Source organism: Cariama cristata, unplaced genomic scaffold (genome assembly GCF_000690535.1).
Source record: "Cariama cristata isolate BGI_N322 unplaced genomic scaffold, ASM69053v1 scaffold35616, whole genome shotgun sequence".
Lineage (NCBI taxonomy): Eukaryota > Metazoa > Chordata > Aves > Cariamiformes > Cariamidae > Cariama > Cariama cristata.
In genome coordinates, this window is record NW_009621119.1 from 37,337 (window position 1) to 56,652 (window position 19,316).

A 19,316-nucleotide genomic window follows, 5' to 3' on the forward strand; every position below is an offset into this window, starting at 1 on the left:
TCTTTTCTGCTCCGAGATCTTAACTGATTAGTATACAAATAAACATTCTATACTCATAGGAACACAAACTTATAAAACAGAGCCTCTAATTTGTACAATAATTGATACAATGTAACAATGTTTAATTTTTATCTAAAGTTTCTAAAATGTTTCAAATTCACTCACTGTAGTTACTGGAAATAGCAAAGTCATTCAAGTGTTAGATTCAATATCTACAACTAACTTTTTCAAGTGAATCTCACAGAATTTTCAGGAACTTTCCAAAATTGTACACTAAGAAAACACAGGAGAACTCTGTTAACTGGAACATTTAAGGCAGGTAAAAAAAATCATGCCACATAAGTGCTAATTTTGACTATCAAAGTCTTATTTAAAAATAATTTTCACAGAAAATTGTATTTAACTGTAAGTACAGGACATCTCCCAGTTTTAAAGGAAAGCTGTACATTTGATAGGAAAATTTCATACACTATTAGATATTTTATGTAAGTGTCATAAGAAAAAAAAGAGATTATTAAACACATATAAATCTATAGCTTTTTAGAAATAGATGTGAAAAAAGGCAACCAACTCATTTAGCAGCTAAAGAGAAAGACACAAGGTGGCAGATGGTGGAAATTTGCTTTTTTTTTAAATTCACATATTTCTGAATGAATTAGAAGCATGACGTATCTGTAGTTGCTGAAATGCATTCAGCTGAACACATTCCAGTCACACAAACTTTTTCAAATAAAACCATAAACAACTTTTAAAAATTGTTAACAACATCACCTGATTTATTACAATGGCAACAAATTCAATTTAAGAACTCGGGTATAAGAAAGCAGTCAGATGATATGAACCCCAGCAATATGTACATTTATGCCAATCTCATCCAACACAACCCAGTTAATACCAGTAGGACACCATGAGAAAATGTGAAGATTGTGAAGAAAGCAGATGAGGGGTATCTATTAGCATGGCATGCCAGCAAGGAGTACTGCTCATATTGTTAGCCATATAAGGAAAACCTTAGGGCATTTAAGGTGATATCAATCCTCAAGTATGTATGCTGCCTATCAAGCTATTATCAATAAACTGCACTGTATAATCACAATGAGGGAGCATTCTACCCCACAAAGTAACTCTGAAATTAAAACCAGAAACATTGACTAATCCGTTCAAGGAACAGTAAAAATTTTGAATCTCTTTTTTTTTTCCCCAAACATCAACTTGCCCCCTCCCCCAAGGGGATTTATAGGAGTATATTTGATGTACTTGTTTCTAATTTTATTATTTTCCTATTTTTTAAAAATGTCTCACCTTGCTGTCCATTCTTTACGCAGCTTCTGTCGCTCAGTAAGAACTAGCAAGAAGCAGCTGATGGTTTCATTCCTTTGTCCCTCACTTTGTTCCACTTTTCCAACTTCAGAGAGGACCAGGCTTGTCTTAAAGGAAAGAAAAAAAAACACCACATAAAAATGATAATCTAGAAATAGGAAACAATGTGTAAAATTAATAAAAAGCCCATAAGCAAATAAGGACAGTAAATCAATAGCTTTTTTTATTACAGTTCCACTGCTGACAAATCAATACAGTAAATGATGGCTAGAAATGGCCATCATATATTTGGTATTTAATCAATATACATGGCACCTAAGGTAAACCTTAAAATCTCATTGCCTTAAGTAACACAACAAGACATCGTGCATTCTAGCTCTCATTTTCTTGAAACATAATTCTTTTCTTTTCTAAACATTTTCTTATATCAAATCCTATCAGAAATGTTTCCCTCAATACAGCATTCATTTGGGTCATTTTCCCCTTCGCTTTGGTCCTTGGCGAAGCTAAAGAAAAAAATACCTTTCGATTGTATATTCTGAAAGGAATCTCTGATGATGCGCCCATGTTCTCTTTATCATGAAATATTTCAAGTAAACAAGTAGTAAAACTCTATCTTTTTTCATTTATGGGATAAATTAAAAAATGCTAAAATATACATATACACATGCAATGGATCTCAGTTTTATGTGGAGTACGACAACACTCAGTCTGTGCAGACCAAATGTTACTGGCCTTCCCAAATGTTGTGTTAACAGTTAATGTTGATGTCAGGAAACTGCAGATCACCTTATCTTTCATCCACCCCGCAAGGTCACTCCAACTCCCTCACTCCATCTTTGCCTTCAACTACTAACTTGACCACCATCTTCTCTTCTTTCCCCCATGCTTCGCTATGTCTGGCAACTTGGGAAAGAAACGGCCCGTGCTGATGCTCATGCCTCTAACACATATGTCAACCAGCGCACATGTGCCAACTTGATGTGTTGCAGTCCAACCACAACAGAGATCTAGCGTCGATGCTGCACTCTTATCCTTCAGCGAAGATATTTGCTTTTCTCACCTTAACCAGCCACTAATACTCACTTAATTATTTTTTGCTATTCTAACCTTCAGTCACATGTTCTGCAAACATACCAAAGTATCTAAACGCTTTTGGGAAGGATGACTGAATGGACAGAATGCTTGCACAAACCCAGGTTTTGCCACAGAAAAGGAGGAAAAAAATTGTTTCTAACCTGAGCAGTTGTGGACATGAGTTTGAAAACCAAGTCAAACATCACCAGGAGCTGCAATTCCTACTCTCAGCATGGTCTCTCTTATAGGAATGAGATGACAAAAAGACATGGCATGTTGTCTCCTCCTCAACATCACATACACATTATATTCTGCCCTGCCTAACTGTACACCCACTAAAATTTCTCTGGGAATTCTGTTGGATAAATGGTTGTTATTATCTTTGGTTTGTGAAAACAGGAAGATCTGTCCTTCGTCTGACAGGGTTTATTTCCACAAGAAACAATAATATGCAGATGATACCACTACTTTACATAGCTTAAACAAGTGTAACATTGCTACCACCATGGTGGTTCCAAGAGACAAGCATGACAGGGTTCATAGAGACAGAAAATAATTTTATTACACCAACATCAGATGACAAAGAGAAAAAAATCACCTTTCTCCCCACCTCCCAGCTCTATCAGCTGGCCTACCAAAAGGCACTACCCTGTTATATGGTACTTACACTTCAAAAAGAACATTTTCTTGTAAAAACCCAAAGCGTTCAAAACTCTGTCTATACAGATCACATTCTTGACCTTACTTTGACATTACAAAGCAAACAAAAAGCCAGAGAGTATTTTCAGATAAGGTTCCCTGACATGGGTTTCCCTTGCACTGACCTACAACATCTTTTCCACAAGCTCTAATATCCGCCAACCTCAACAATCCTGATCTTACAGCCTCACTTCCAGCAGCTGCACAGTTTACAGCAGGATTTGATAGAGGACTTCAGAATGTGAGAACATAGTCACATGAGATGAAGAGATGTAAACTAACACTCCTTGTCATTCAGAATAAACATACCTATTAAGGCTTTAACTTTTATATCTACCATGTGCAAGACTTGACACAGCACTATAACTAAGGTTTATCTCTGTATTATAGGATGATCAGACCGTAGCCATACAGCTAGGTCACAGTACACCAAGATTTCCCTTTCAGAATCCTTGGATGGCCTTATTCATCACAGTGGGATAAGGAAATCCACTGGTGATGGTGTAGAAGTCTGCTTGTCTCCAAGACTGCAGAAAAGCCCCAAGTTTAACGATGCTATGCCTCACAAAGCTGGAAGTATAGTTACTTACAGGCAACAAACATAAAGATCCCCGAAATAAGTGACTCCCAAAGTGTAGAATATGGAGAACTGATAGTTCCTAAAGAGTTTTCAGTTAAAATCTGAAGAAAAGATGACATGATTAGGGTATTATCATCAGAAAAGACAGGTGACTACTTCTCCAAGTGCTCACAATCACATAATGCTTTTGCATAAATTCTGATGGCCTGGCCAAATTGCAGCTTTGGGACAGAGTTCCACTACCTAAAGTCCCCTCCATCTACAGGAACACAATAATTGTGGAAATTGAACATAATTTGATTTTTACTGACAGAACAATCCTATTGCTCCAGCCTTCTGTTAACGCCTTTCATTTATGTGGTGATGTACACAGTTCAAGTCAAACTCACAGTTTGACACTGACATCATAAAACACTTCTTTACTGAGCCCTGTGAATACAGTTGCAGCTACCTGGAGGGTGAAATAGTACTATTAAGTAACATCCAACAACAATACATCGGAATTTAACTGATTTACTTGTTTTCGAAGGGTGCTGAGGGTAGTAAGGTTGCCCAGAACGCGAATGCAGGGCTTGATGTGTAGCTTTTATAGAGGCATTTCTTAGTAACTTGCTATTCTTATAATCTCAATAAAAATCCCAAATTGTAACAAATAAAGCAGCTTTCTAGGTAAAATAATATTATAAAACACATGCCTTTGAAAGTTTTCTTTTCGATGTAACTCGTTTTGGGATTTACTTTTAACAAGGGGATTCAATATATACCTTGACTGATAAAGGTCAAGGGTTCAAGAAACTCGGTCAAAGATGTTATCAGCTGGGAAAGCCATTTCCTCACATCAACACTGATAAAAATCCATCAGAAACCCAGTCAATACCACCCCTGCTCTAAAGGGCAGGAATGACCTTCTTTTGAACATCACTATAGTTGCACATCCCATCAAAGAAAATCTGATCTTGTGTTTCAATTCTTTTAATGTTCTTTAATGACACATAATTGTCTGCAGAGGCCTCTTTTGCCCAACGTTGAGTGAAGCCTTCACATTTCTGAACTGGACTCAATGCTGACCCAGTGTTTTTCAGCACCCTTGGGACTGCAGGACAGTAGAATAAATAAACAACATAACCAGCCCTACAGCCCGTCTTATCTCATCCTTGTGTTCATAGAGATTCTTGAGGGTGGTAATGTTTACAAATTGTTGAAACTTTCTTTCTTCTGCTTCCTGAGCTTGCAAAAACATATCCTGGACAACCTAAGCAATGAGATTACGCAAATTGCTTATCACTTGAAGGAAGCAAGTTCTTGTCTCATCGGCCAGCACGTCTCTCTAATAAGTAGTACTGTTTACATTTTCAGCAAATCTTCCCCAATTCTCCTTACAGATCTATTAATGTATGTAGGGCATTTCCTTGTAAATACTAAATGGCATGGTCTTAAAAACAAACACACAACCCATCTCCTAAAAAAGCCCAAAGCTATATACGTATATACATATAGCAGTTGCCAATCCAGCCTTCTACTTTCAAGATAGTACGCAGGAAATTATACCCTTTACCTTCCTCCTGGTACCACAGCAGAACTAGATCTAGTGCTCTACTGACATATCAGGCAACAGCCACCAGAACACCTTCTTTTACTGTGTAAGAAAGGAAGGTACTAAGATACCTCTCATTCCCACTGGCAAAATACATCAGTGACACAGGACTGAACAGAAACTGTTACAACCAAGTCTTACTATTCACCCAGGATACACACTCAAAACTAGATACCTTTCATGAGTCTTAAGAAAGTTAACCTTGGTATTCTAAAAGGATTACAATAATATTGTAGAATTAGAAGAAACTATGTTTCAACATCAATAGGCCACTACCCTACTTAACTGTATGCATCTGGGTGAATACCACAACATGCTTACAAACAAACCAAAAAAAAGCAGCCTCTAAACACTCCAAAACCCACACTGGTCGATTTTTAGTCTTTTAAAGTTAGGTTTTTCTTCCTTCAATACAGACCTCTTGAGGAGCCAGACCTAAGGTTAGGAACATTGTATAACTGGAGACATGAAGCCTAGTATCCTGTCAAACAAATTAGCCTTCAGTCTGAACTAAAGTGGCACTTGGGACAGTTTGTCTCTTAGTCCCACTTTATTGGGTCAACAAATCAAATTTTTTGCTCTGAGTTAAGACTTAATTTACTCACCTCCAGTTTAAATAGGATAAGCTTCTGAATCTTTACTAACGACTTCTACTTTAATATAGCAGTCATCTCTCAATAATCAATATCTAATACAGAAAGGGAAAACAAAGTGTAAAAATCTGTCAGCAGGGCTAAAATTTTAAACGTCGTTCTGTATCTTCCTTGTTATTTTTATGACTTTATTTTGCTTTTAGTGCAAAAAGTATCCTGATGAAATCTGTAAAACTAGAACACTGTACCTTTTAGAGGGGAAAAAAAAAAGAACCTGAAATCTATTAAGTCATGTTAATTTAACATGTCATAACTTCTATGTGATAAAAAAGCTAGTAATTGCTTACAAACCACTGCTCATTTCTTCTTTACTTTTAAAATTTTTACTTAAAATATGAGCAAATGCACCCATTTTCATTGATATGATGGAAGCAGCCGGTATGGTTTAAGTTATCACCCAGTAATTTGGGCACATTAAACCCAGTTCCCTGTCTTTTGTTTATTAATCCACTATGCCAGATATCACAGTTTCACTCAGCAACCCTCATGTTTTGGATGATATTGAAAAATAGCTCATGTTTGTCAAAGAAAGTTTTTTAAAAAAAAAAAAGGTAAAGAGGAAAAAAAGTGTTGTTTATGGAAGCCAGCTGCTCTGGCTTCGGCGCCAGCAGCTCTTCATCCTGCTATTTTACGCTTGCAACCCCCACTGCCCCCACTGGCACAGGTACAACTAAATGTTGACTTCAATGCTTCAGAGAGCACTCAACTGATTCTGTACATGATTAATTGCCAAAGACATGGCTGACCATATGGAACAGAGAAAGCATCAAGTAATTCATACTTCTGTATATGATCATTTGGCCCCTGTTGTTTTAATGTACAGGAAAGAGCTAGTATAGCACAGACCTGGTGTCTTGCCCTTGACAGCCCATTAAGAAATCTCAAAGCACCTAGTTGAAGTTATGCTGTTGGCTTTTCAATAGCAGCCTAATAAAACAGAAGCAAAGCTTTCCAACTAGTCTTAAATCTTTCACATACAGTACATTAACCACTGCTGCTAAAACAACTGGTTTCTTATGATAGGAAATGGGATTTGATTTCTAGCCTCTGCATACTTACTGAAAGCCTTTTTCTGACCTTTGGAGGGTTTACAAAATCATTGTTCGTTTTCCCTGCCATTTTCCCAGTTTCTTGCCATGGTGATCATAATAGATTTGTTTAAGGTTCAGTACATTCTACTCTTACTAGTTGTTATATGCAAACTGTATAATGAAGGTAGGCTCATGGGAGCTGAAAGGAAAGAAATTATTATGAACTGTTTTCTTCCTGAGTGTCACAGAAGTCACTGCAACATCTAAAACATAATTTACTTTTAAAGAGCCTATAAAACAAAACAAAAAATTCCTGGAAAGAAGCAATATACTAGCATGTGCTCTCTTTTATCAGACTGGAGACAAATCATCAAATTTCATTTGAGAAGGAAGGACAACTTATTTTAAAGCAGTAGTATTCTCAAGGATGTCTGACACAAGAGCTCAATGAAAAGAAAAAGGTGCAGACTTGGAATACATGTCAGTATCATTAAATGCTTTATATTAGTTTTATCTACCGTTAACATCTTTTCAGTCATATGCAGTCAAAGAAAAACGTTTAAATAACGTTTCCTTGTCAAGGCTCTTAAGATGACAGTGCTAAAAAGTTAATCCCCAACCTCACAGATCTTCTGGCAGTTCTGACATATGTTGGCAAGGATGTATTTGCTGGCACCTTCCACTAGAAAATATTTACATGGAGTTTTCTAGTCTGTGGATTTTCTAGTTTGATCCTCACGGTTGAAGGGCCTTATCTGGGAAATACTAATCATTGGACATTCATCAGTAGTAATTTCCCAGGCTACTGAAATCAGCCAACACTATTAGCACTTCAACAGAATATGTAAATAATCCACAAACCAACATAAAACTCCATAACTATTCTGGTTATTGATAGAGGACTTCCAACATTAGAACAGTTTGTCTGAGTCAAATATGATGTCCGTATTTAAATAAAATATAAAGGAATAGAGAATTTTGAGACACATATAATTTTTTTATTTTTGTAGGGTAAAAGGAATGGAGGCTCAAGTTGCTGGTGTGAAACCATTGCCACAAAGATTATATATTCTCCCTTACCATTATATTCAATGGTGCACATCTAAACTAAGCAAGTACATAACCCAATTACAGAGTAGAATGCTTAAAGTTAGGCATATGCTTAAGCTCTATATACAAGTCTACATGCATTGAAATGTAGGAAGCCCTGCCTCTCTTTGAGGTATTCACTGCTGACAACAAAGGATGAATACCTGACTTGATAGATGAGTAGCTTGACCTAGAAAAACCTACAGAAAGTAGATCACTTAGACATTTCCAAAGAAACTTTAGGTCTTGTCTACACCAGAAAGTTGTACAATTTAAGTATACCTGTGGAGCTAAAGCAATGCACTTTCTAGCTGTATGAGTTTATAGGTCATAAATTAAACCAGGTAAAGCTTATTTGGAAATAACCATTACCTTTATGCCTATATAAGTGTATTTACACTAGGGTCTTGAACCATATATTTAGGAAAATGGAATCCAAACAGAAGTAACGACCACGTAATTTTTGGTTACTCTGGCATGCCAAAACTGAATGAATTTCCAACGGAGAGAATAAAAATCTTTCTTACTGGATGATTCAATGCAGTTATGATAGGTCTCGGAGATTTTTGGTAGTTAGCTACAAAGAAAAAAAGTATAAAGATCAACACTTTCAAAATATTTTTGTTGCGCTAGTTGGTTTGGCAATGTTCTAAAGGTGAAGTATAACCCAACTCATCAAGAAAGAGCAACCGAACCACTCAAGATATTTGGAGTAAGAGTGGCTGAGCATCTTCAGATGTATGGGTGAGTGAAAGGTTACCCTTTAGCCACATTCTCCCAGAGATTGGCCCCTCCACCTCTGAATCATCAATAGCACAAAGACTGAAGCAGGCCTACCATGCATAGTGGATTATATGAAGTGTAAAACATTGTGGGGAAAAAGCTTTTGAAAGAAGTCAGGAAAAAGAAATCACGCTTGCAAGAAGATCCAGCTGACAGGCTAGTCCCTAACAAGTGAATATGTCTGAAAACACTGTGAATGCAAGAGAAGAACACGCCTTTTGTTTCCAAACCTACAGTGTGTCTTTTACCCCAACTGTTCCTGCATGGCTGAACATATGTTTTCTGAACAAGAACTGAAGCAGAAAGTGTTCTTTGTTATAATTCACTCCTTTGTATACATCTCCCTTTTCCCATTTTGGTCACATGCAAACAGTAGTTATGCTGAACACTTAAGTTCTGAAGGACTGCACAGCAGTGTATGCTTCAGTGATTATTTACTGTTGCTGAAATCAGTTGAGCTAAGATGCAATACAAGACTCACTTCACTAATATGCACTCTGGACAGCTTACATTTTGCAATACTGAATCACGCCGAGTACAACCTGCACACGTTCACTTCACCAGCAGACAGAATTTTCGTCATCAACAATTATGTGCAGTTCTAATAAGCACCGAAGAATCATACAACAAATGATTTTATGTGTTCAAAACAACTCAGAAGAGTACCCTACAATTTTCTCAGCATTATCAAAATTAACATCAGCAGCTGTTAGGAATAATTTGAGGGAGGAGGGAAGAGAGGAAAAAACAATGGGCTTCAAATCCAGAAGTAGGTAATAGCATCTCACAAACACTGAAATAATTTCAGTTTGAATTAAATGCTCATATAATTTTACTGATTCTAATGAAATAATTCTACATGTAAGCAAGGCTTTGCTTTGACTCGTTTAATTTATACTGAAGCCCTGATACACTGAATTACATGCAAGTTTCTCTTAAAATATTTACAGATGCAAACTTGTACCAAAATCTCCAGCCTAGACACCTGGTCCTTGTAGCACTCAAAATACAAACTGGAATCACTAAACTTCAGATTAGTGGTCACAAGAAAAATTATTTTTAAACATCCCCAAACTGTGAAGAAAGATGGAAAACAGCGAGTGCTAGATTCTGAATGCATTATTGCATTTTTATTTGTGACAATCTTTTAGTGATTAATTACATATCATACTATTGATTTCCTTGAACAGCACATCTCAGTATCTATTTAGTATGGAAAAGCCTAGAACACCAATGTTTTCCTCCCATCACTGAAGCCACTACCTGTTGCCATCAAGCCACTCAGTGCCTTAGCCACAACACTTTCTAGCACAAAGTCTAGTAAACATATTCCCAATGTCATTAGTTTTATTGAAATAATTTAAACACAGAAATCCAAGTTACGGAATGGGTTAAACACTGCAGAATGAAGAAGCTGCAAGTCACAACCAAATGAAATAACAAGTCCCATGTCCAGAAGTGCCTGTGGGCACGCTTTGTCCAAGATGCATGCCAGAGCAGAACAGCAATTTAGTACACATGCAAGATAACCATATACAGCTGAATCATATCCTCAAATGACATAAGGGTTCCAATGCCTTTATCATCCTCACAGCACTAAATGCACCAGGTCTGTGGATATCCTTGTGAGAATGGGACTCCCACCATGTGGTTTCAAACGTGAAGTTTTGGCACATTCAGCTCAAGTAACAGCTTCGTTACCCCCTGTGACACCATGGCACATCACTATGAAGATTTAAAATTCATAATCATGTAAGTACAGTAGTAATACTAGCTGTCATGCCAAAAGGGACAGAAAAAGAATTTAGAGTGCATTCCTGGGAAAAGCACAGGAAATAAAACCAAAACAGAGCCTGATATATCATATGTATCTAATGTATGGGGAATATGACAATGGCAAGCAGCAAGGAGGACATGACACACATTGCTCGAGGTTGGTCATGACAACAGCATTTAGAAACACACTGTTCTGCAAGCTATGATCCTTGTTCCTCAACTGAAAACTGGACAATCCCATTTCAGTGCCTTATCCTCCTCCAGTTTTGTTACAGTACGTAACTATATTTTTAGATGAAAACATGTGCTAGGTACTTCATATACAGGCCATGCAAATGGTGATGACCTGTCATTGAGGGTGCACAGTGTAAAACGTACAAATAAATGCAATATACTAGCAAATTAAAAAGAAATGGGGGATGGACAAAGGAGAACATACAGAGAAGTTTACTGATTTAACTCTCATTGAACAGTCACCCATAATATGTACAGTTAATATTTTGGATGCAGTACTTACGGTAAATACAGATTACTCCTGGGAGGGCAGGCAACTACTTTTTTTTAATTCTCTTGCATTCAGAGCATGTTTAGGAACAAAGTTTAGGAACACATGTCATCCTGACGTATTAGTGCGTAAAGCATATATATATATACACATGCCACCTATATATGGACACTCATTTCCCATTACGAGTGATAAAGGGGAATATATGTTATAGTATATACAGGCAACACAAATCTTACAAGAAAAAAGGTAATTGCAAAATTAATTCAGTAGTCCAGGTACACTTGCAATGCTAAATAAGGCAATGCTTCATTATAATTAATATGTCTGATGAAACTTACCAACCTGCAGGCTAAAAAGAAATCTACATTTTTTTTCCAGAATGAAAAAACCAAACCTCCTCCTAAATTACAGAAAATTAAAGCCAAGGTAAACTCTGCCTAATCTTATATGTGTATGCCCATATACGCTTTACACAGATACACGCAGACCAAGGTACAACACAAGATAGCCCACCTGCAGTCACCGTTTTTGTCACATCCCGTTTAACTGCAGTATGCCATCGTGGAGCTGGAGCACTAACTCACGGTACATGCAGGCAGACCTCCACCCCTTCTGAGGACAGGTCACTTGCCACTCATCCTCTTGAGATACTCAGTTGCCTGCCTCCTCCATGCCAGCAACTCAGTAACATTTCTTGCTATTTATTGTTCTTCTGAATGCAATGTATCTGTAAGACCTACACTTTATAAACCTGTTAATGCAAACTAAAGCCAGTTATTGATAATTCTATTTTGGTAGCGTTGTGTTCCAGTAAAAGACCATACTATACATGACATTTCCTGGACTTCAGGTTTGAATTCTGCCCTTTCATCAGAGAGATCTAATGTTATGGCTATACGGATATGACAAATACCAACATGTTAGTCATCCCTGCTATCACGACACCACTTTTCTTCTGTTAATATTCCCTGATATGTCATATGGGTTTGTTTTCACTTGATTTTGTGGAAGGATTTTTGCTGTGTTTCACACTCTTAGGAAGGGAGCAATAAAGCTCTCAGTAATTAGTTTATCTCCTCAGGAGAAAGAAAATAAAAGGTTCATTTTTCATCCTTAAATGGAAGATTATCAACTAATTAACCCAACAATTAAAAGTATACACAAGGAAAGACCAAGGAAGTAGCTCAGGGGCAAAATATATAAGTTAAGAAAATTTTAAAATTTACTTCCTGTCACCCACTAGTGCATTTAAAAAACTTCTTCTGGAAATATTTTTATTTAGAGTCTAATCAAGTTCTAAATATTGTCAATTTGTCATTCATTTTCCATGAACATTCAAGTACTTATAGATGAATACTTGAGAAAGAATTTAAAGCTTGAATGGCCAACTATTTGAAAACTTCACTATATCAAAAATCTTTATATAGGCAATTTTCATTAATGACACAGTATTCAATCAGGGAAAATAATCATCATATGATTCATGTGCCTAACAAATAAAACAAACAACATGATCAACAGATCACTGGGAATACAAGCATGTCGATTACTCTCCGAAACAAAAGTCACATGCTGAAGATTCTGGCAATTCAACAAATATGACACTTGCATGACGTGTTCACAAACTATGACAATACAAACTGGAAGACAGAAAACACTGTTACTCTGCGACACCCTGTAACAATACATTCTGTTACACTGCACTGCGACATTCACAGCCTCTGCCTTGCCATTCACTAATGTTTCCATCTATGGGTGCGCGAAATAAGATATGGGTTCTCAAGTTCAGCTGCAAAATCCAACTTAAGAGAGAGGTCAAAGGTGGCTGACTAATCACTCCTGCACTCTTCGAGAAGGATCAGTTAATCCACTAGTAAAAGTTAAAGCAATGTCAAGGATGTATTAACATAAACTGGTGGAGTGTCCTTAACAGACACGTAGTGAGTACATGCCACAATGAAGATGTTCTACACTAACCTGAAAAAGCTTTCTGATCTCATGGGTTTCTGCAGAAATGAAAAACAACAGTTTGTGGAAGAGGGTTTGATCCATGTTCTCTCATACAAAAACTTCTACACTTAATGATACATCATGACAAGCTATACTAGAGCTCTAAATCTCCATTTAATGTTACTATCCACCTACTTCACATTCTGCCTTAACATGACACTATAGGGCAAATCACACTTCACAGCATTCAGAGAGAGAGTCTATGTGAACAATCATCCAAACTATTAATGTGGTATACACAAATATTTCTCTTCTTAAAGAGGAAAACATGTCATTTGATACAAAATTGGTCTCCCCAGTATCTGGATTCTAGAGTTCGTGGTGTTTTGTTTTGTTCTTTTCTTCCCTTTTAAAATTTTCATTTAAGGTGTTATTATGCAATATTTAATACATACCAAATCAATTTTCAGGGATAACTTAAATACGTTTAGGGGAAAAAAAAAAAGCAGAAACATTTTCATTAAGATATGGACTGTCTTTTAACAGTATTTGATTATTTTTTCATATTCATCAAGAACTCTGTTGTCAAGAAGACTTGTATTTGTTGTACTACTCATTTACAGTCTTAAACCCTATACATTTCTTTTTTTCTGTTTCACAAAAATGTTTCTTAAATGTTTATTAACAGACAAAACTGCTCTAATATCAAACTATCATTATGCTCTTGAGTGTTAAATAATCTTCTTTCAAGGTTGGCAGATATCATCCTGTTTAAACTTCTATGACTAGTTAAATCAGTTACTCTCGTACTGGAGAAGTCACTAGATATAGTGAGTTGCTCTCTCTGTAATACCTATGAAAAAGAATGCTGAAAGTTTAGATTAATTGTAAGAAAATTAAAACCCAAGACAAAATTTCTCTGTCCAAAGCCTAAGAGCATAGCAGTTATCATGAGGAAAAATAATATTTTGATAACAATCTGTGAAAATGTGGTCACAACATTATGGTTTTAAAACACAGCAACCAAATACTATGAACTTAAGTTCACACTGAAGAGTTGTCACCTCAGGAGAGTCCCCATTTTTGTCTCAACTGCAAGTTGACAAACAAAAGACAATTTTCTACCTGAATTAACAGTTTGAAAACCAACAAAGTACTATTCCTACTAAGATACAACTTACCATATTCAGAAGAGTGTTCTGCTTTGATAAACATGTATTATTGCTTCACCTTCTAGAGCTAACAGTTTCCCCTTTGCCTTATTCATTCAATGCTTATACATTCGGTACAGAAACTGTTGCATACAACCATTTTAGACCACATTCATCACATTGGATGGATCACAGCCACATGTACATACTCTTTTCATGCACTGGTATAATCTAGGTGTCTCAAAACCAGACAGGAATCAAATTGTATTCATGGTCCAAAATTATAATCAAATACTAAAAAAGCAAACAACCTGGGACAGAGATATCCCCAAAAAAAGGGCTTGATTTTTGACACATTGCTGCACTTACTTAAGAGCATGACTTCAACTCTCTTGGCCTACAAAAACAACTACAGATGGCAGTCACAGATTACAATCAGCATTGGGTTTAAAAATCACTTAAAATCTTGGGACTCAGGGCCAATTCTAGATGATCAAAACCAAAATAACTCTTAAGATTTCAACAGTACTTTTCCTCCACATATCAATGACTACATGTAGAAAAGCACAAGACTTACTTAAAACTCTGGAAATCATTTTAAAAGGCCATACTTTGTTCATATTAGAATTCATTAAAAGCACTGAGCATACTAATTTAACTTGACATTTTTAGAAAGTCTTAATTTTAAACCTCTACATCAACACACAAACAGCAACTGGTAAACTGTTATGTAAAGGGGGTTGGGTGGAAAAGAGTAGTTCCAGTTTTGTTTACTACTTTTAGGATATTAGGAAAGGAAAGAGGAAAAGCATCTTCATTTTGTATTATTTGGGGTGAATCCATTAGCTCAGTTTAAAAAAAAAAAAAAAAAAAAGGAGAAAGAAAAAAAACCACAGGTCAAAAGAACAAAATGACACATAAAAATCCATTGCCAAACCGGCTGTCGGTTGGATGCACAAGAGTAATGCTAAACAACTGTGGTATGGAGACAAAATATGCTTTCTTTAAGACACTTTTACAATAAGTTATTTAAGCCTTGTGAACAGCCTTGCACCCACCCCTCACACATTAATGAAAACAAAGGGGGCCCATTTACATTGTAACCGTGCAGTGGGGTTAAGCATGTGACCTTAAAGTATGGTGCGCTTGTGCTCAGTGGAAAGGTTCTTGACAATATAAACAAGAATTACTGCTGTTAGAGAAAGGGAAGACAATTAAAAACAATCTAGGATGCATGTTGTACAGCTGTTCAGGTTTCAGCTACATCTGACCTCTAAAGATGCTATGTGTTTTAGTTCAGAAACCTAAGCCATTTTCATTTTATTAAAATAATCCTTCAACAAAAACTGAATTTCTATGATAAACATGAGGTTTTATATGAGTGAGAATGAAAATTGTGTATTGCTGGCAAAACATGCCATCGCTGCAGTTAAAAAGATGTTGTGGTCTGCATAGCTCCTGCTAATACTTAAGTTTACTAACAGCTAAGCAAAAATGAAATCTTTATGAAGAGCACTAGTTGAGAAAAAAAAACCCCAAACAACTGTTCTTGAAACAAAAGACTTCAACAGGTCAAATCCCATAATCAAATCTGTTTGACAGATCTTTGTGCCCAGGCAAAAAAACCTGGGTGATTTCAGCAAAACTGCAGGCACAGTGTGCCAATACAGATCAAATTGCAAGACCAAGCAGCCACAACATTTTTTTATGCATAATTTTGGATACCATTGATTCCAAATGCAATAAAGACAGACTGCAATTATGGTTAGTATTTTCCTTATACATGCCTACAAGTTTTCTAATAACTAAGAAAATACTTACATTTTAAAGATAAAATGATAGAATGAGGTGTTTTTTTTTTACATCAGGCACTACAACTAATTGTCCTAATATTGTCCTTAAAAAATAGGGTTAGAGAAGACAAACTTCGGAGAGAATAACAAAGATCTTGGCTAAGTTTCTCAAAACCACAATTTTCCTGCCTGTTTGATCTTTGTACAGTCAGCATAAGCCACTGAAACTCCTCCACAAATGAAAGGCGTTCATGAGAAGCCATCAGAAAGCATTGCTCTTCCTCTGGGACCCAGGACAATAAAAGAAAAGTTTGTGTCTGCCACGTGGGCCTACAATTCAGCTTAAATGAACAAACCATTGCAATATCCTTCGGCTTTGTGAAAGTGATACTTCCTACTTTTTTGGAAGAAAGGAAGTCATATATAAACAGAACAAAGGGAAGAGGCAACACAAGTAGAGCCTCTCATAATAAATATTACAGTGAAAGTTTTGCTCATCAAACCAAGATTAAAAACATATTTTAATCTCCCAAGTTTTATGCCTTTGATGTATGTCAAAGAGGAAAGCTTACATATTTTGTAAGATTTACAACATTTCTAGTGGGAACAGCTTCATATTTCAGTTTTTTCCCTGTTTCTGAAATTGAGAATATATTGGGTAGATTCTGTCCCTTAACGCTGTGTCATATTGAGCACTTCCTTAGAGAACAGAAGTTAGGACATCCTTTGGACATTTCTTCCCCACAAACTAGTGTTCCACTGCGCAAAGCACTGCAAAATCATTATAGTGGTGTAATGGTAATCTTTGTAACTATGAAATACTTCTTAAAATGCCAGCTTTCCTAGACCACAGGAAAGTTCAAATATTTGCACTAAACTCCATAGCACAGAGAACGACTACACTGCATTTCTTTGTGGTGCTAAAATTAGGAGAAGGTTATACAGCTTCAGTAGGAAGAGTAGTAATTTCTTATCTGTAATTTCACCACTACATTCCCATAACAGCCTGATGTAACACCCGAAGCATTAATTTTCAGAATTACAAGACACAAAGCATTAAACTTATGCATCAGGGGCTCCCTTTATAACATCTTCTGTTAAATTCTGCACCATTTTCTTGCCCTCCCATACAACATTCCTGTGTGGCTTTTCTTGTTCTCTCTTGATATAGCACCCATTGCCAATACAAAAGGACCTGCACTTAAAATCACGTTACCTTGCTGTAACACAGGCAAATAGCTGCTCATTTCCACAACCTTAGGTGAGGCCAAAACCAAATACACTGATGGCCCCCTCAGATGCTGCCAGGCAAAACAGCTGAAAGTTTCCATGTAAGTAACAATGAAAGAGAGCGGGTAACCATGCTCTTTCTGGTTTTGCATGTTGTACAACACTCTTGCTTTGGTCTTAACAACCAACCATTACCTTTGGGGGATATCATCAGAAGAGGAAGTTTTGAAGTATAGTTTCACAAACACTGAAGTCAGAAGAACAAAGGTGAAAGATGCTACAAGAGAGCCTTAGTCAGCTCTATAGGGGCTTCTACAGCTGTGAAAATATTTTTGTCACCTCCTCAGTTGCTTCCTCCTTCTGACGTCGTAAACTACACACCTGTCTACTGGCCAGAGTTTTCTTCACTTAAAACTATTCTAGTTTCATATTTCTCTGAAATCAAGAGATCTTCCTTAAAAATTGTTAAACTAAGTCTATCATTATTCAATAAAGTTATCTTCATTGTAATAATTGTTTCAAATGTCAATTCTAGCATCTTTCACCTTTGCTCTTCTGACTTCAGTGTTTGTGAAACTATACTTGAAAATTTCCTCTTCCAATGATGTCCCCTGAAATTTTCAAAGGCACACAGATCACACAGCGGAGCCAAATTCTTTCAATGCCTGGTATTAAAATATCCTCAATCAGTCCATTTGATTCCAAAGACATATAAAAGAAATGCGGAAAGCTGTCCAGAGATGGTAACTTGCAGATAACGGAAAAAAGAGAAGGCAGAGATTTCAGGGACAGCAGTAACACGATCACAGCAGATTGTCTTTCTTAAGGAAAACAGAATAAATGCTGTAAGAGAAGAAAGGGTTATAGAACCAGAAAATGAATATAGATTATTTCAACTCAAGAACAGTCAACGAAAGATTATTCTATGACTATTACACAAACAACAATAAAGTTGTAATCAGAAGTGCCAAAGCTGGAATGACACCAAAGAAACTTCAGGGAGTCTGACAGGAAAGACAGGTGTCTTGTCAATAAATACTGTACTAGAAGAAGGTTCATGCACAACTTCTTAAGTCATTTGCCCAAAGCAAATAGCAAGCAAATGAAAGTGTGAGGAGTAATAGGATTCTTGTCTCCTACTCTCCATTTCCCTTCATGTTGCCATATGGTATCCATATCTGTGAGGATAAGCGGTACTTTGTACCCTGGTGTTTCAGTTTTCATGACACTTTACAAGTCTCATTGCTCATTTCACCACTTTCCACTAGCTACTCCTTAATGACACCCAGCCATTGCTTCCTTTGCTTTCCCATAAAAACAACATACTCAGGAAATAATGAATGTATATTTGTCTCTTTCAAGTAACTGCAGCTCCGTTTTAACCATTTACTTCGCAATAAACTTTTTTAAGAGAGCTTGTTTTTCCACCAAAAATGTCTATATATATCTTAAGGACCACAATATATTGATTTTTTTCAAATGCACAAATAATATCCCATAACCTCATTTCTGAACTACAACCTACACCAATTACTCCACCTCAGGGAAAAAAACAGAAAAAAAAAAAAATCACAATAGATTCAACAACTCAGCAATCCATAGCTCATTTTGAGTCTTTAGCCCAAACAGAAATACTCAGTGACTGCTAAAGTTCAACGAAAAAGACTACGAAACTACTTCTAATAGCGAATTCCTACGAAGCATACTTTGCTAGATGGAGTTACTTAAGAAGTTGCTGTGGAAACAAGAAAGAATTGGCTCAGAGAAGAGTAGTGTAAGCTTATTAACAACAGTATGCTTAAGTGCTCCAAGCCTTAACTGAAAGAATCACCTGAAAAGGCAGAGTCATTTAGTCTCCTCTGACGAGTGCAAATAGTGGACTCAAACCAGTTGTCAAGACTGAGCAGGTTTGATGAAGAGGCAGGTAGAGCCTGAGGAGATGCTAGAAGGGAAAATGAATCTTCCGGAACTACAGAAGCCAGGAACACACCTCAGGAAGAAAAAACAAAACAAAAAAAACCCAAAACCCCCCTACAAACAACAAAACAACAACCCCCTCCCCAAACAACAACCCTCCCCCCC

At 36.6% G+C, this 19,316-nt stretch overlaps 1 protein-coding gene across 1 annotated transcript in view; it reads right to left on the reverse strand.

Moving 5' to 3' along the window:
• Window positions 1-1,298: 1,298 nt before the first annotated feature.
• Window positions 1,299-19,316, reverse strand: part of FTO (fat mass and obesity associated) — a gene marked incomplete at its 5' end in the record, with an annotated part of 67,992 nt that continues 49,974 nt past the window's right edge. The window contains one exon of the mRNA XM_009701844.1: window positions 1,299-1,427. Coding sequence (XP_009700146.1) covers window positions 1,299-1,427 — 129 coding nt within the window. The remainder of the gene's footprint in view (window positions 1,428-19,316) is intronic.